We start from the raw sequence: 17,768 nt of genomic DNA on the forward strand, positions 1-17,768 counted from the left end.
ACTTAAAAGAAATAAATTTATAAAGAATGAGTATCACTAAGATATCCAACATTCGATGTCCATACAATATCCACAACTCTTTTTGGCTTGGTATAAGAAATGATATATTCTGGAACATAAAAGAGATTTATACAAGACAAAAGCTTCTAGAGAACTAACTATAATTCACATTCTTTGTTAACTAAAAACCAATGATTTAAAAGGAATGAGAGTGATTCACATTCATGTGTTTACTAATCAAGGAATGATAAAAATAAATGTATTAATTTGGGTCTCATGCTTGAAAAGTCCAGGTATGAGATTACAATTGGGAGGAGGAGGTTAACATACCCTAAATAATATCATTTATGAAGAAGTACCAAATCCTCAAGCTAGTAAATGAAGAATGAAGTGAAGTGTCTCTTCAAACCGAGAACGAGCCACCCCAATCTGCAAAGCAAAACGAGTCAAATGATGAGATATGGAATTAGCTTGATGCCAAAGCGTCCACCGACCTGTTTCAATAGCTCCTTCGTGTCCTCAATAAGCATATCCCCATAAATTAAAGAAGTATAAACCCGGTTGGAGAGTTGGTTTATAGAAAAACAAATTTTGATAACAAAAATGTAAAATGGAATTAATATTAGTTTTGAAGTTTTTCTTTGAGAAAAAGTAAATAATATTTTTGTAATTTTGTTTTTTTTTAATAGATTTAGGTATCTTCCTTACTTAGATCACCTATCAATAGTTTGAAACTTTAGAAACATGAGTCGCATCATAAACTGACTTGCCATATATCATTTCATTGCTAACAAGTCACAAGTTGCAAGTGATGATTTGACCTGGTAGTGAGGGTTATTTTTATCAACTCACTATAGTTTGGATTCAAACTCTCCCATTTTTCATAATCTGTAATTTAGTGTAGTAGTGTCACTAAAACAAGTCACAAGTTATAACTAGCACCATTGCATTCCTCAAGTTTCGATACTTTATATTCCATTGCTTACCAAATAAAATAACAGATAGTGTTATCCACATACTCATTTTTATCTCCCACGCATCCTTGTTAATTTTCGGTTATTGATCTTCTTCAATTGATCAGACTACCAAAAATTGAGAGGGACTGAGTGCTTGAGGAGTAAAAATGGGTGTGTAGACATCACTAACCTAAAAAAACATGTTAGTTTGGCTTTTTTGGATTCAAAATTAATTCATTGATCGTATAATAATAAATGCATTATGTTAAAAAAATCAATGTGTAAATTGTGTTTGTACATGATTTATTTATGTATTATTTACCTTGCAAGAAGCACCATTATTTCTTAATGTACACTTGGATTACTTCTAGTTCACTATTGAAAGTAAAACATGGAGAGTATTGGACATGAAGGTGGTCCTTCGCCATTTTCTGATCAGTGCTCCAAGATAGTGCTATAACATAGTGTCTTTTTTCTTGCATCGATCGCGAAAACGTTTTACTACAATGGGGCCACATAGTGGACCCCTTCTACTCAAATTCTGCATAATAATGTGTATTATATATGCATGCAATAATGTGAATCGTGAGACCATTGCTTGGTAAAAATAATATCTAGCTATATGTACTAAACTACTAATGCATTCAGAGGGGGCGTTGAGGGGGAGCGAAAGGTGCAGTCACATAAGATCCCAAATTTAAAGGGCTCCTAAATTTTTGTCATCTAACATCATGTAATAATGTTCTATATTTAAAAAAATTGCTTTTATTAACATTTGAAACCGCATTGTGCACTTCTTATAAGAGTATTTTTCTTTCTTTTTAAATATAAAAACTTAGAGTACAATGAGATATTTTGAGTGTCAATAATAACACTTGTAAAGCGGCAGTTTCTTAATTTTATTATATAACAACATTATACATTCAAGTGAAACTTTAAAGTTAGAGGTTTGATGTTTTTTTTTTTCATGTTTGGTTGTTTAAGATAAAACTGCTTTTGATTATTTAGTGAACGTTATGTTTGTAGCTCTTTTTACTTATCACATTTGTAAATATGCAATCAGTGAGTGCTAAAATTTGTTTTGATATTTTTTTTTTAACAAACAATATTATCTACACAAAGAAGGTGGGGGAGTGGGCTAAGCCTGACAATGGGCTAACAATAATGTGGTTTAAATTTTCTTTTAGTGAGAATTGAACATAAGATCTCTCACTTACAAATAAAGAGGAATAGCACTAGTCGTAGTACTAAGTGGCTTTGTTTTAATTTAAGTGAATGTTTTCTAGTATCAATATATTGTCATACTTTTTTTAGACTTAAAACTATCTTAAGGATGCCCCTTTTACAAATTTCGCACAGGGCCCCAAAAATCTCAGAGAGGGCCCTGAATGCATTCACTATATTACACGTCTTTGATTTGGCACTTTTTATTTTTTGGATTTATTGGTACATTTTTGCTCACCATCTTTTTTTTACAAGCAACGATAGATTGGTATTTCATAAATCATCTCAAACAATACATAGGTGTCATTTGGGTATAAAACTTTAGTAACCAAGAAAATGACTGGAGGTGAATTTGCACAACCAAGACAACAATAGTAAACCTAGACCGCTACCACATATACAAAAATTTTGCACACCACCCATACAAAACTGTCATAAGATGATATATATATATATAACAAACTTGTACCGGCAATTGCAAAAGGTCACTGCCCTTAAGTGGTAGTAATGTTCACTACCTTACTTATTATTATTGGATGACTTTAAATTTTAAATTTGTGTCTATCAGTTACATAAATTTTGAGATTTAAACTTATCTAACAGTAATAAATAAAGAGTGAACATCACCATCACTTGAGGGGTGGTGTGCAAAAAAACTCCCAGCACTTTTCCGGACGTAGAACCTGAATTTATTTGGAGTTATGCTTCTGATAGAAAAATTGAAGACACATTTCTCAATAAGTTGTAGAAACCCAATGAAGTGTCTAAAGTTTAAAATTTTGTTTGGTGAAGGATGGAATTGGCATATCCTAGATTATGTTTGAAGGATTGTTTGCTCACTACTGAGAGTACTTGATGAAGCAAAGGCTTATAGTTTTAGTGGAAGAGTACCTTAATCTCGTATACATACGACTAGAATCCGACTCTTCCTCCATTTCTTTCCGGAATTAAGAAAAGTGTGTACTCAAATGAAAGCAAAGATTGCAACAAAATATGAAGCCTACTAATTAAGTTGCAAGTTTTATAATTTTTAATTCTTTTGCCAATTTTATATTTTTTAATTCTTTGTTGGCAAATTTGGAACTATCAAAATTTGTTGTTTACCGAAATTAAGAACAAATTACAATTAAAGTTATTCTTCTTACCAATGAGTTCCTTAATATTCAGAGAATTCGATGGGCTACTGCTAAATAGGATTTCTTTTGTAAAGCTTAATTTATAGTATTTATTATTCTAATTAAAGGGGGATAGCAATATTTTAACTTGGTATCGCACTAATGAAAATCTAATTTGCAAAAGGGGCTTGATCCGCTGAGAATCTTTACTGAAGATTTCATAGCATGAATACTGATAGCCATTAGGACATGCATCTTACAAAAAGAATTAAATTGAAGGTGCTCCAAAATCTTTGACAGTCAAACGTAATAAGAGTTTCCCACATGATTTCTTTTTTTCTTTTTCTTTTTTTTTTGTTATAAATCTCTTGGAGAAAGAGGAGTCAAATCTGATATCTCTTTCAATATTGAGGGAGAAAAATACTACTAAATAATTAGTTAGGTGGTCCGTAAAAATATTAAAGCAGCAAATCTTTGGGCAACGTATCAAATAAACACTATGACTACAACTAAATAATTTAGTTGTTTTATTTAGTATCTTATGAAAATTAATGAGAGAATTGATTCAAGCACATTCTTTTCTTCTTTTGTATACCTGTGTTTATTTTTGTCTCTTCATTTCACTCTGGTTTATCCAATTCAAATATCATAAATGATCAAAGGTGAGTATATGGATAAAAAAATGTGTCCGAAAATCTTCTCAATTTGTCGATTTCGTAGTTAACATATTATGACTATTTTCTTTTTTTCTTTTGGTTGATCAACTATTGACAAGGTCTGAAGGGTGTTATTGTTGGGTGCATTGGGGTCACAGTGATACGTCCCTCCCTATTCTATTACAATATTGAGGCCGAAAAGTACAGGCAAGAACAAGAGTGATAATTTCGTGGCCTTGTGCTGTAGAATCACTATTATAAATTGACGATAATGCTAAAGAGATTAAAATTAAATCTTGTAAACTAAATGATGTAGTTATTGTTAAGGGATGTGATATCCACACACCCATTTTTACTTCTCTCACACCCTTTTAATTTTCGGCCGTCCGATCAGATGAATTGAAGAATATCAAAGGACAAAAATTAACAAGGGGTGTGGGAGGAGTAAAAAAGGGTGTGTGGATAGCACACCCCATTGTTAATTGAATTATTATTTAAGCGTTGATTAACGTGTTTATTTTCTATTAGTAATACATCATTTGTTTTAAAATTTTAGTCTACTTAGCATTACTTTTGCCCTAAATTGACAAGACCCCGTTTGAAAATACTTGTGAGCGAGCGAGCAGCCGACTCGACTGCGCGTGTGGTTCGATTCTGGACTTCTTCTCTCTTTCCCTCAGGTTTTTTTGTTTCTATTTAAACCCTCCCTCCCTGCCTTCTGTTTCATCATCCCCCAAACAACCCACAAACCTCCTCTGTTCTTCTCTTCCTCTGTTTTTTCTCTTCCTCAATTTCTTCGAAACCTTCGAGGTATAATCACAATCCTTCAAATGGGTTTTCTCGTTTCAACCCATTGAACAAATTTTGCATGCTTTGATGTATTTAGAGTGTGAAAGTTTGTGGTGTTTTCTTGTGTGTGCAGGCAGAAAAATGACCAACCAAAATGTGGTTGTTTCTGATGCCAAAGGCGTGGCTATTACAGTCACGGTTGCTGCAAAGCAGAATATGTTTTCACAATCGGTGCCAAAACCGATAACTGAGGCAGGAAGAGGAGGAGGATGCTTCACCATTCCCATGAACATCAAGGTTTTGAATGTTGACACAGAAGGAGGAGCAGCCCGAGTCAATGCTTGGGTTGACTCCTTGAGAGCTTCTTCTCCGCCTCGTGTCAAATCCGCTGCCACTCCTCAGTCTCTTTCTGAAACCGTGGATAATAACTCTTGGAGTGTAAGCATTGCCCTAAACAATAACTTAAATCAATCATTATGGGTGTTTTAATATTAAATTTAGAGTAATCTTTTTTTTTTTCGGGTTAAATATACAGAGTCGCCATCCATCAGCTATGAGCATGTTCGAGCAGATAACAAATGCTTCGAAGGGCAAGCAGATTGTAATGTTTCTTGACTACGATGGCACCCTCTCCCCAATTGTGGAAGACCCAGATCGTGCTTTCATGTCCAATGAGGTTTATTCTTTCTCACATCTAATTCTGCTCAACTTTCTTCAGAAAATACATATTTATACAGTACACCGTATCCATATATACTTATATGTATGTGTATATGCCTTTCTTAGATTCTGAATTACTATGGTAATTTTGGTCAGATGAGACGGGCAGTGAAGGCCGCTGCTGGATACTTTCCTACAGCAATAGTTAGCGGGAGGTGCAGGGACAAGGTACAGTTTTTCTTTCTATACAAAGAAATATAAATAATTATATAAATAGTGGTAATTTTGTTTCTTTTTGTTTTTCTTCTTCTACTTCATGATTAGTAGAATTATATAAATAGTGGTAATTTTGTTTCTGATAAATTTGCAGGTTTACAGCTTTGTAAAATTAGGAGAGCTTTATTATGCAGGCAGCCATGGGATGGACATCAAGGGACCATCCAAAAGTAGCAATTATAAGAATGTGAGCTCTAGTGTGATACCACAATAAAAAGTTCTTTATCTTTGTATTATTTCATTACTGTATCACTTTTTGTTATGACTTATATAATATTTTGCATGGTTGGATTATTTAGGGTAATCAAGCAGTTCTCTTCCAACCGGCCAGTGAGTTTGTACCAATGATTGATGAGGTTAGTTCACTGATATCAATTTTAAGAGCAAGAAAATTGAGAATATTCAAAAGTGTGTTGGGAGGACTAATTAAATTTGTGTAAATCTTTTAATAGGTGTACAAAATTTTATTGGAGAAAACCAGATCCATCTCAGGAGCTAGGGTGGAAGATAATAAGTTTTGTTTATCTGTACACTTCCGTTGTGTTGATGAGAAGGTAAGCAAACAAGTCCCACCTATTAGTTTTCATTTATTTTTCTTAATTTTATCATGTTTTAGTCATGTAATCGGATAAATAACACAATTTTTTAGAATAACAATTATTTTTTTCTTTTGTATTTTTGTTAATTTGGCAGAGTTGGGCAGCTTTAGCAGAGCAAGTTAGACTTGTTCTCAATGAGTATCCCAAGCTCAGGTTGACTCAAGGGAGGAAGGTAACTCATCATGTCAATATCTTTAAAATTTTCAGTGAATTTTTTGCATGGCCATGGTTATATTTTGTACATTAGCAACTGCATGCCTAACAGTGGTATGCGGTTTTAAACAGGTATTAGAGATCCGCCCAACCATCAAATGGGACAAAGGCAAAGCTCTTGAATTCCTGCTAGAGTCATTAGGTGAGTCTTGGAGTCAAATATTTTCTTCTAAAGTCTATGATTTGTATTTGAAGAAATGTTACCGTGAGTCAGTCTGAATGGTGCAATTCCTAAAATAGAACTCACATTAATTAATGTTCACAAGTATCTATGCACGTGTCAGGGATTATTCCTGATTAACAAAATCATATATGTTAGTTAAATAATTTTTCTGAAGATGTTGAATTATTGTATCTTTAGGATATGCGAACTCAAACGAAGTACTACCAGTCTATATTGGAGATGATCGAACAGACGAGGACGCCTTCAAGGTATGAAATGCCCTCCCTACATTTCTTTAATTTGCTAAAAGTATCGATATTTTCTTACAAGTCTTTGACATATTTTCACATCCTAAAAATGATCAGGTGCTACGCGATAGAGGACAAGGATTTGGTATTCTGGTTTCTAAAGTTCCAAAAGAAACAAATGCGTCTTACACTTTACAAGAACCAGCAGAGGTAAGAACAATATTATTCAATGGAATTTATGCTATTCGATATATATATATATATCTTATATTTTCTTTGGTTTTAACCATAAAGTTTCATATTATTGCATTACTTTTACAGGTTAAGGATTTTTTGCGGCGTTTGGTGAAATGGAAAAGATGGTCAAACCAGCAAAAGTAACTAGCTAGGTCGACCAGTAGAGGATGGGGAGCGCACAATTGACTGAAACCCACCCCAAAATTTTGTCAAGGGTGGATTGAAATATGAAGTTTAATTTATTGTTAAGTGATTATTAATTATGGATAATTAATTTTGGAAATTGTATATAATGGCCCCTCTCAAGATCTCTCATTGTCTTGCGGTCTATTTGTTCTATCAACCACATGTATTTGCATGGCCATTGTTTAATTAATCATGATGCAATACGAGTACACTCTTCCAGTTGTGTTTTTCAAACTGAAAACCGACTTTCACAATTAAACAAATAATAAACTTTCAAACCGCAATTAAATATGCATTAGGACCAAACGCTAATAAAGCAGTATTTCCCTAGTCCTTTAGGGTACATTGGCAGATGAATTAAGTAATTGGTTTCTCATTTGAATGTTACCAATTCCGATCACTATCATAACAACAATAAGTAATCGGCCAAATAGCATCCAAACTAAAACAAAAAAAACCCATGACATTACATAGTACTGTAACACAATGCTTCACATTCTCAATGTAGAGTTTACTTCTAAAAATAAGGACTTAAAAGTGAAACTTGAATACATGGATAAGCACAAGAAATTTTGTACAATTGAGGAATTCGAATTTAATTCAGATGTCTAAAGGTTATAATTTTGTCCCATAGTCACTTTTTTTTATCATTTGGTCATATAATGTAAAATTTGTTTTTTCCCATTATATATATGATAAAAGAAATTTAAGCAAGTATTTTTGTCTCCAAGCCAAGTACATTTGCAGAGAAAAACAAACAACAATCACAGCAGTTATATACTTGGAGTCAACTTTCCACACGCATGCAACCATCATTATTTTTGCGAAAAATGACTTGCATAGTACGGGTATACCGGGATTGAACCATTTACTTTTCATTTATTTTTACTTCTTTTTTTTTAAGCCTAACATTCTGTAGAATTAACTTGGTTCCAGTTGTATTATGGAACCAACACATGTCTCTTTGGAGGGGCACTACTGATTATTAGACCCTACTCCATATATAATAATTGGGGACCTTTGGGCTTAACTATTGTCCTACTTATTTTGTTCCAAAAACAATTGAAAGGGAGAATCTACATGTATGATTATGTAAATGAAGATGAGCATTATTGAGTTACATGTTCCAAAATTTTACTTTTATCTTTGCTAATTTTTTTATGGATGTTTCCTTTTAATTTTCGAAAATGGCAGCCTATATATAAGCTATCTTGCGTGCACTAGGAATCCAAGAGAACTTGGGGACCAAGTTTTGCGCACATTGCCCAGACTATATATAATAAGTTGATAATTATATATGGTATTAAAATTCTGACGTGGTGTTGGAAGCAGTGCTCTGAGAGCCTCATGGATATCCATAGGGGTCTGTTGTTAATACTTATTACTAATTAACCTAAACAAAGCATGGAAAAAATATGCATGCAGCAGTCAAAGGGCACAATACGAATTCTTGAACTGTGTGTTTCAAACCACCAATGTTATTGGGTGACTTCTGTCCACACAAAACTCTATGTTAAAACCTCAATAATAGGAAGCATCTATTCACAGTTGGCAAAATGCCCAAATGGTTAGGCAGAAAGCTTAAAATACACACTTTTTCTAGAATTAAGTTTGGACTTTCTAATATTTTTATAATTAAAGAACCCAATGAATTCTATAATTTATGTTTATACGAATTACTGCGTCCATTGCCCAAAATATGTAAGTTGACGACGGTTACATATTTTGATTCATGCCATATTCATTATTTTAAGTCTTGGGTTGAGAGGACGTACCTGCACCACTCAGTGGCATTGTTCATTGCTGATAATTGACCTAGTTTTCCTATATAATTAGCAGGAATATATTCATCATCGCTATACACAAACAAGTTGTTAAGTATCTTCTTAATTTGGCAAAGTTGGCATATATCACAGAACTCTTAACAGTATGAAAGAATATACCAGAAAACTAAGAACACTAAGAAGAATTTCGAGAAACTAAGAGAAAAGCAATGAAAGTTTTCGTATTGATGGTAATTGTAGTTGATTACAATGAGCTTACAAGCTTTTTACACACTACATCCTCTAACTCTCTTACACAATAAGTTTTCTTATAACCACCTCAACTAATTCTTAACTGTTTCCTTGATGATGTGGCATCTGATGTGGCATAAGTCAACATAAGTCAACATCCCCCCCCCCAATCTCAACTAGGGTATCCTAGTTTGAGATTGAAAAAATGACGAGTGAATGTAGGACTGTGCAACCCTTTTGTAAGAACATCCGCAGTCTATTCATCCGTAGGCAAATATTCAATCACCAAATCACCTTTATGTACCCTCTCCCTAACAAAGTGATAGTCAGTATCAAGGTGAGCAAGAAAAACAGTATATGACCTCTTTGGAATTGCTCTTGACTTTATTTTGGTAACCATAGGATGACCTACTTCTTTATGAATATCAGATGAGGATGGAGGAGAAGATATTGGAAGTATGACCTCCAATTGTGAGGCCTCATGTACATGTGACATTGCTATTGGAACTTGAGTAAAGACTAGAGAAGGATAGGAAGAAGAACTATGTGTTGCATCATGAATGGTATATGGTATGTCTTGAACCAAAGAACTAGACTCATGTGTACTGTGCCTTAACCCTTCTTCAATAGTTTCTGGATCTGTAGTTTGTTGCTTTTTAGATTGAGATAACCCAACATGTGAATTTGTAACAGAATTAGACACTTGAACAACAATAGGTGATATTCTTGTATGCTGAGCCTTACTTGTATTCCCAGTAATTGTTAGCCCTTGAAGCTTATAAGGAAACAAACTTTCATCAAGAAGCACATGTCTTGAAAGAATTAACTTGATACTGCCTCTGTCATAACACACAACCCCTTTATATCCAGCAGCAAATCCCAAAAACACACATAGTTTAGACCTTGGTTGAAGCTTGTTGTGATTATAGGGCCTTAAGAATGGATATACACGAGATCCAAAAAAAAAATCAGATGTAAGACTGGATCTTTATGAAATAGCAACTGGTAAAGATGACTTCATGCCTAGGTTCTTACATGGCATTCTGTTAGAAAAGCAGCATGATTACAAGCAAAATTCCAAAACTATGATGGAATATTAGCATCTGTCAACAATGTGATTGTTGTTTAAACCAAATGCATGTGTTTCCTCTCAGCAAGTCCATTTTACTGAGGGGTATAAGGACATGATATAGAATGTACAATGTCTTTTGATGCTAAAAGAGCTTTGAATTTGTTACTCAAATACTTATATTCACCATCAGTTTGTAAACACTTAATTTGAGCATTAAACTGAGTTGCAACAAACGAATGGAAATTTATGAATACTTGAAACACATCTGATTTATTGATAACAGGGAAGATCCACAAAAATCTTGAAAACTCATCAATGAAGCTTACATAGTACCTAAAACCTTCTAGAGACTTAGTTGGAGCTGGCCCCCATATATCAGAGTGTACTTTCTCAAACAAAACACTAGCTCTAGTTTCTTTTACAGAAAATTGTTGTCTACACATTTTCCTAAACAAACATGAAAAACACACCATGAGTGAAGGATCTCACTAACAGAATGTCTAAAGTTCCTAAGTATTGCAGAAAGTACTTCCTTAGGTGGGTGCCCAAGTCTCTTGTGCCATATTGAAGTTCTCACAGCTTTCCCAAGTAATGCAACTGCCTTAGTTGAAGCAGCAACAAGCCTTCTTGAAAACACTTTCACTGGAATCTCATATAGCTCTCCTCTACTTCTGCCTTGGTACAGTATCATTCCTGTTACTTTGTCCAGTATGAAAAACATAATTTCATCACAAATGAACCAGCAACCATTATCCTTGCAAAGCTTCTTTACAGATAAAAGATTGATTGTAATTGTTGGAACATATAGTACATTTCTTAAAGACAATGAATGTTGTGAAGTGGAAATAATTGCATAACCAATGTGTTTAACAGTAAAACCTTCACCATTACCAATAGTGATTGCATAACCAATGTGTTTAACAGTAAAACCTTCACCATTACCAATAGTGATCTTCTCATCACCATTATATTACACTGGTTGATTCAAATTTCCAAGGTTTGGTGTCATGTGATGGGAAACACCAGTGTCCAGTACCTAAGTATCAGCAGCAGAAAAACCTTGTGCATGTTGTCCAAATTTAGCTACAGACACCTGTGATGGAGCTTGATCTGCATAGGCAGTTAGAGAATGAGGTAGATGAGCACCTTGATAAGAATAATTATTCCTACGTCTGCATTCCAAGGCACTGTGACCATTTTTTCCCATAGATTTGACACATTGTAACCTGATAGCCATTATCACTTCTATTTGAACAGTTTGGAGGCGTATGACCCTAGCAAGAACAAATCTGGCATTCAACCACAACATTAACTTTGAAATTTGTATTACCATTCTAAGAGTTTCAATTTCCAGTATTGAAGTAGTCATTATAGTTATTGCCCCCTCTCTGTCTATTGACATTGTAATAAGGCCTTGAATTATTGAATGAACCATAACCATTCCTGTTATTAAATTAGGAAGAATTAAAGCCATTTATGTTCTAAAATCTGTTATACCCTTGATACCTTTGGTTATCACTGGACCTTGATCCTGCACTTGAACTTTCTCTTTGTGTATACCCTGAACTCTGATTCCCACCTTTGAACTGATCCCCTTGAACATACATCACAGCCATACCACTTACCAAAGTAGTAGTTTTTGCCTCTATAGCAAATTCAGCACCAATCAACTATGCTCTAAACTCTTTCGGAGGAATAGAGGTCTCTCTTGCTAGAACAACAGTCTTAACCATATCAAATTCAGGTGGTAATCCAAATAAAGCAGTTATAACCAAATCATTATCAGTAACTCTTTCTCCTGCAGAAAACAATTAATAACGAATAGCTTTCAACCTGAGCAGATACTTATCAATAGAGTCATTCCCCTTTTGAATTGTATGAAATTCAGTTTTGAGTTGATTAATTCTAGCCCATGACACAGAAGTGTATCTTTCTTGTAAATTTGTCCAGGCCTCATGTGATGTCTTACACCCTATGACATATTCCATAGCATCATCTGATAAGGTAGCAATCAACAAACTCAACAGTGCCATATCCTTTTGAACCCAAGACTTATAAGCCTCTGTTATTTCTCTAGTTACTCCACTCTTAGTATCTATCACAAACTTTGGTGGACAATGAGCTTCACCAGTAAAGAATTTCAAGAAATTATACCCTCTTAAAACTGACTGAAACTGATATTTCCATTTAACAAAATTATCGTCTTACAACTTTACAGTCAACATGCCAAGCAAATTTTCAATTTGTACTGATTTATCACCCATTTTGATTACTTAATTTTTTTCACAACAACTAACAAGCTTTAACAATTGATCACAAACACCAATCTTTCAAGAATTACACAATTCGTAAATCACAGAACACCAATCTTTCAGTAATCTTTCACCTTCAGTCTTTAACAATTATCAACTTCTCAAATTAGCAAATGCAGACATTAACATTCAACTATCTTGGCATCGACTTTCTTGAATTACCCACTAAAAACTTCATATATCTCAACAATGACCAAATATTTGACTCCAACCCTTATCACAATCATACACATACTTCGTTTACCATCAACAACCCTTATCATTAACCATAATCATGTACAGAGAAAACCCAAATACAAAACACTAAGCAAAACACCCAAAATCATCATATTTCTTTACTGACGCAAAAACACAAACACTTCATGTGTAGAAATTAGAGACAGAAATTACAAAACATGATACTCAAATCAGCAACCCAAGAATCGAAGAAACTCAATCAGTAAACCTCCAAGAACGTCAACGAAATCATCAGCGAAAGTAATAGCACCGAGAATCGTATGAAAGAATATACCAGACAACTAAGAACACTAAGAAGAATTTAGAGAAACTGAGAGAAAATCAATGAAAATTTTCGTATTAATGGTAATTGTAGTTGATTACAATGAGCTGCTCACAGCCTTTTTATACACTACATCCTCTAACTAACTCTCTTACATTGTAAGTTTTCTTATAACCAACTCAACTAATTCTTAACTGTTTCCTTGATGATGTGGCATCTGATGTGGCATTAGTCAACATAAGTCAACAAGAACATAATCCAAACCAAAACATGGAAAGTCCCAATTGATTACCACTTTCATATGGGTTTTCCATTAGTGTCAATCATTTTGCCTTCATCCAGTCTATGGCTCTATGCATGATTGTATGATAAAGGAATATAAAACCCAATTGGCACGATCAAAAGATAGATGTTGGTGACCATCTAGGTTGTTATAAGGACTCATATGATCCTAAAGAAAATCCTAAATTATGGTAATCATTCTTGCATAAACTTTGATTTAATATGTATTGTGAGCCACTGAATACTACCGTCTGGTGGTATTCCTCTTCGCTTAAAAGTGAGAGGTCCTAGGTTCGAATCACGTGAATGGCAAATTCAATATCAAATTCGACTGCCCATTGTGTGGCTCAGCCGAACCCTCTCCCCCTAGTATAAAAATATCAATGTACTCAAAAAAAAAAAACATGGTACTGTGAGTTTACCGTTAACATCATTTCCAATTATTGCATCTTTAATTTAATGATTTCTAAAATGAATTTGTGCATCAATCATTAAGCTTAAACTACAATCTAATTTACCAAGGTAGAGTTTATTTTACATTTTTTTAGGATTTTTTTTTTAACTTTAATCCTTGAAAAAGATTGAATTTTAATAAAAACCTGGTGTGAGATTACATATTGATTATAGTCATTTGATGTGTCCTTAACTCAAATTAATTAATGAGTATTTTATTCAATGTCTCCAATTAAATATTTGAACTTATTAATATGCACATTTGAATTTATTTTTTTGACCCAAAAATGTTTTTTAAATTTATTAATTTTATTTAATATTCTTCATACTGAAAAGACTCAAATAATGTACCTAAATGTTAATACCGAAATATATTATATTGAACTAATACACCTAAATATTAGTACCTAAATGTTAGTACCTAAATGTTAGTACCGAAATGTTAGTACCGAAATGTAAGTACCGAAATGTATGCACCGAAATGTATTACATCGAATTAATGTACCTAAATAATGAAGACAAAGTATATTGAAATATATTGTATAACAAAAATTAGTTTATCTAAATGGTTACAACAAAATATATTATGATGAATGAAATGATTAAAATTAGGAAGAAAAAGGGAAATTTAATAAATGAGGTGATGAAGAGCATCTCCAAATAAGATATCAAATTCAAAACATCAAATTTAAATTTGATGGCTGACTTGTCTATTTGACATATTGTCAATATTTTCCTTCCACCTGATATGCCATATTTTTTTTTTTTAACAAAAATAATAAAAGTTGGGTTGTTGTTGGTTTAAAAATAACAAAATAATGCCACTTAGTACTACCGTCTAGTGGTATTCCTCTTCACTTCTAAGTGAAAAGTTTTATGAAATGTTTATGAGTAAATTGGTTTTACGCTTTATGAAATATCATGCTTGACTAAATTTATGCTTATTGAGATATTCACGAATATGATTTAAGATATGATGTTTGAGCTATTGAGCTCCATTGAGATATATACATATATTTTGAAAATATTATGTTCATATTTTTATTGCGCTTATTTAGTGGTTACTCATACGATCTGCCTACGGGTGAATGATACTGCCTATAGGCGTGATACTGCCTTCGAGCGAATGAAGATTTAGTCCTACCTACAAGCGATTGATATCCTTATATGGCTTCGGTCAAGTGATGTATGGCCTATGGGTGGAGGATACTGCCTTCGGGCGATTTTGATACCACTACTAAGCACACTTTATATGATATATGTTTTATGAAAGGTTTTATGGCACACTAGGGTTTTCAGAAAACCTATTACATATCATACTATTGAGTTTTCCTAAACTTTAGGGGTTAGTACGTTGATGAATAACTGCTTCAATATTACTTATATATCAACTTGGTCCACCCAAGTTAGTTTTAAGCCCCTTCAGGACCTAGGAACGAGGCATACGATCCGAGCAACGAGGCATTCCCATACCAGTGACTTTATGTCCTTCTCTCCGCTTGGACATTCTTTTAATAGCACTTTCTGTTACATTTTTCGCTTGTATTCTGAATTAATAGTATGCTCCAAACATTTCATGCATTATCATTATTATTTTGTTGGCAGTTGAACTTATTATATTATTTTGTTAAGGTTGTATTTGAATATAACATTGAGTGCTTATGCGCAAAATTTATATGCATGTTTCACATGTTCTCAACATATGTGTTCATAAAATGGCTTACATCACCTCGAGCCACATTCTTTCGTCCTTCTAAATCTTGTTTATCTCTTATCAGAATCATGGATCATCCTGGTGGGAATGTACCTCAGTGACCTTATTCTGGTTTAATGGGTAGAATTCAGCAGTTGACCTCCGCTCTGTGACATGCGTTCCCTAGGAATAGCGGGCACAATCGTACATATATAAAGATTGCTAGGAGTCACGGTGTTACCGAGCTGTGTGTAGTTGGAGCCTATGAAGAGGCCAAAGATTGGCTAAAGAAGATGGAGGATACAATGGAGGGTATGAAGTGCCTAGCGGCTAAGTAAGCAAATACCATTGGTTACTTCATTTAGGGTAACGTGAGATTTTGGTGGAAGTCAGTGAAGGACTCTCGCCCACGTAACTCTTTAATGACTTGGGTTACGTTCAGGAAACTTTTCAGCAAACACTTTTTGAGCCCTGAGTATCAGTTGAGGAAGAGATAAGAATCCCTAAATTTTTGCCAAGGCAACTTGACTATCATGCAGTTTGATAACACATTTCGGTGGTTGGCGAGACACCACACCATGGTCTATGATAACCTTTGGGAGATGATGGTACAGTTTGAGATTGCTATGAATGATGACATCTGCGAGCTTTTGACACCACAAACTTATGCCTCCTACGAGGAGATGATTAAGGCAACTTTGAGAGTCGAGCAATCGCGGTGGAACAGACTTAACCAGGACTAGAACCAGCCTCAGAACCAGAATCAGTGGGGTTATGGATTTCGATCTTGGAACATGAGGAAACCTTCTACTTCTTCTTCCTTCGGCCCTAGACACTCTCAGTCGTTCAAACGACATAGTCAAGGTTTGGGATCATCCAGTGAAGGCTCAGGCAATGAGATGGCGAAGCAGTATTTCAGCCATTCTAATCTAGCAATTAAGACTTGTACGCGTTGTGGTAAGCGTCATTGGGGAGATTGCATTGCTGGTCCAGCCATGTGTTTCAGGTGTGGCAGCTCTAAACATATAGCCCGTAATTACGCTAATGCGCGTTCATCTGATGATTATGCTTCTGGTTCGAGTTACGGTGGGAGTAGTAATCTGAGTACTCAGTTTTCTGCTCAGAGGCAGCCGTAATATTCTGGAACAACTTCGGGCAATCGTGCTCAGGAGAATTGTGCGGGTCGTAATAACCAGGGTGCTAGGACTTATAGAGCCCGTAGTGGTGGTTCAGGACGTCGGGCCCATGGACATATCAACGCCATGACTCAGTGGGAAGCAGAGCAAGATCCTAGAGTTATCACTGGTATGTTACTTGTTTTTTGTCATTGGGCTAACGTTTCGATAGATCCAGGTGCTACTTATTCTTCCATGTCTCCACAATTTGAGTTGGTGGTGAACCCGCAACGTACAACAATTGGGTATGATATGTTTATACAATTGCCTCCTAGAGATTTATTTTGTGCATAGGAGGAGTTTAGGGATTGCCCAATTATTGTCGAGGGAGAACTTTTGGAGGCCAATTTAATTCCCTTCAAACTTGTGGAGTTCAATATCATTCTGGGAATGGATTGGCTATCTAAGCACAATGCTTATGTTAGATGTAGAGAGAAACTGGTGACATTTGATCAGCCTGGACGACCAGCAATCACGTTTCAGGGTGAGCGATGAAGCCTTCATTATAGTATTATTTCCGCCATCCGGACGACAAAGTTATTACAGAAGGGTTGTGTGGGATTCTTAGCTCATGTAGTCACGCAGGGTGAACCTTCTCTGTGTGCTAGAGATGTACCAATGGTGAATGAATTCCCTAATGTATTTCCTGAGGATTTGTTGGGGTTACCACATGTGAGGGAAATCGAATTCACCAATGATTTACTTCCAGGTACCAACCCTATTTCCTTGGCACCATACCAAATGGCACCAGCTAAGTTAAGGGAATTGAAGATTCAATTTTAGGAGCTTGTGGACAAAGGTTATATCCAACCCAACATGTCTCTCTAGAGCGCTCATGTACTGATTGTCAGAAAGAAAGATGGGTCAATGAGATTTTGCATCGACTACAGGCAGCTTAATCGGGGTAACGATGAAGAACCGTTATCCCTTGCCTCGGATTGATGA

General features: G+C 34.8%; 1 protein-coding gene across 1 annotated transcript; it reads left to right on the top strand.

The window, feature by feature from the left end:
- The first annotated feature begins 4,615 nt into the window (after positions 1–4,615).
- On the top strand, positions 4,616–7,446 carry LOC126601569 (probable trehalose-phosphate phosphatase C). The gene is made up of 12 exons (XM_050268297.1): positions 4,616–4,761; positions 4,874–5,178; positions 5,276–5,416; positions 5,557–5,628; positions 5,771–5,863; positions 5,976–6,032; positions 6,129–6,230; positions 6,370–6,447; positions 6,561–6,630; positions 6,850–6,920; positions 7,017–7,109; positions 7,221–7,446. Exons 2-12 carry the CDS (start codon positions 4,882–4,884, stop codon positions 7,278–7,280), a joined length of 1,134 nt encoding a protein of 377 aa, XP_050124254.1. The 5' UTR covers positions 4,616–4,761; positions 4,874–4,881; the 3' UTR covers positions 7,281–7,446.
- Positions 7,447–17,768: the final 10,322 nt, after the last annotated feature.

Source organism: Malus sylvestris, chromosome 15 (assembly GCF_916048215.2).
Source record: "Malus sylvestris chromosome 15, drMalSylv7.2, whole genome shotgun sequence".
In the NCBI taxonomy this organism is placed as follows: domain Eukaryota; kingdom Viridiplantae; phylum Streptophyta; class Magnoliopsida; order Rosales; family Rosaceae; genus Malus; species Malus sylvestris.

Excerpts from the sequence above, each read along its gene's own strand:
- LOC126601569 (XM_050268297.1), top strand. The coding sequence starts at position 4,882 with ATGACCAACCAAAATGTGGTTGTTTCTGATGCCAAAGGCGTGGCTATT. Across the intron at positions 5,179-5,275 it reads TGGATAATAACTCTTGGAGT|AGTCGCCATCCATCAGCTAT; the intron begins GTAAGCATTGCC and ends TTAAATATACAG. Across the intron at positions 6,033-6,128 it reads TTGTACCAATGATTGATGAG|GTGTACAAAATTTTATTGGA; the intron begins GTTAGTTCACTG and ends ATCTTTTAATAG.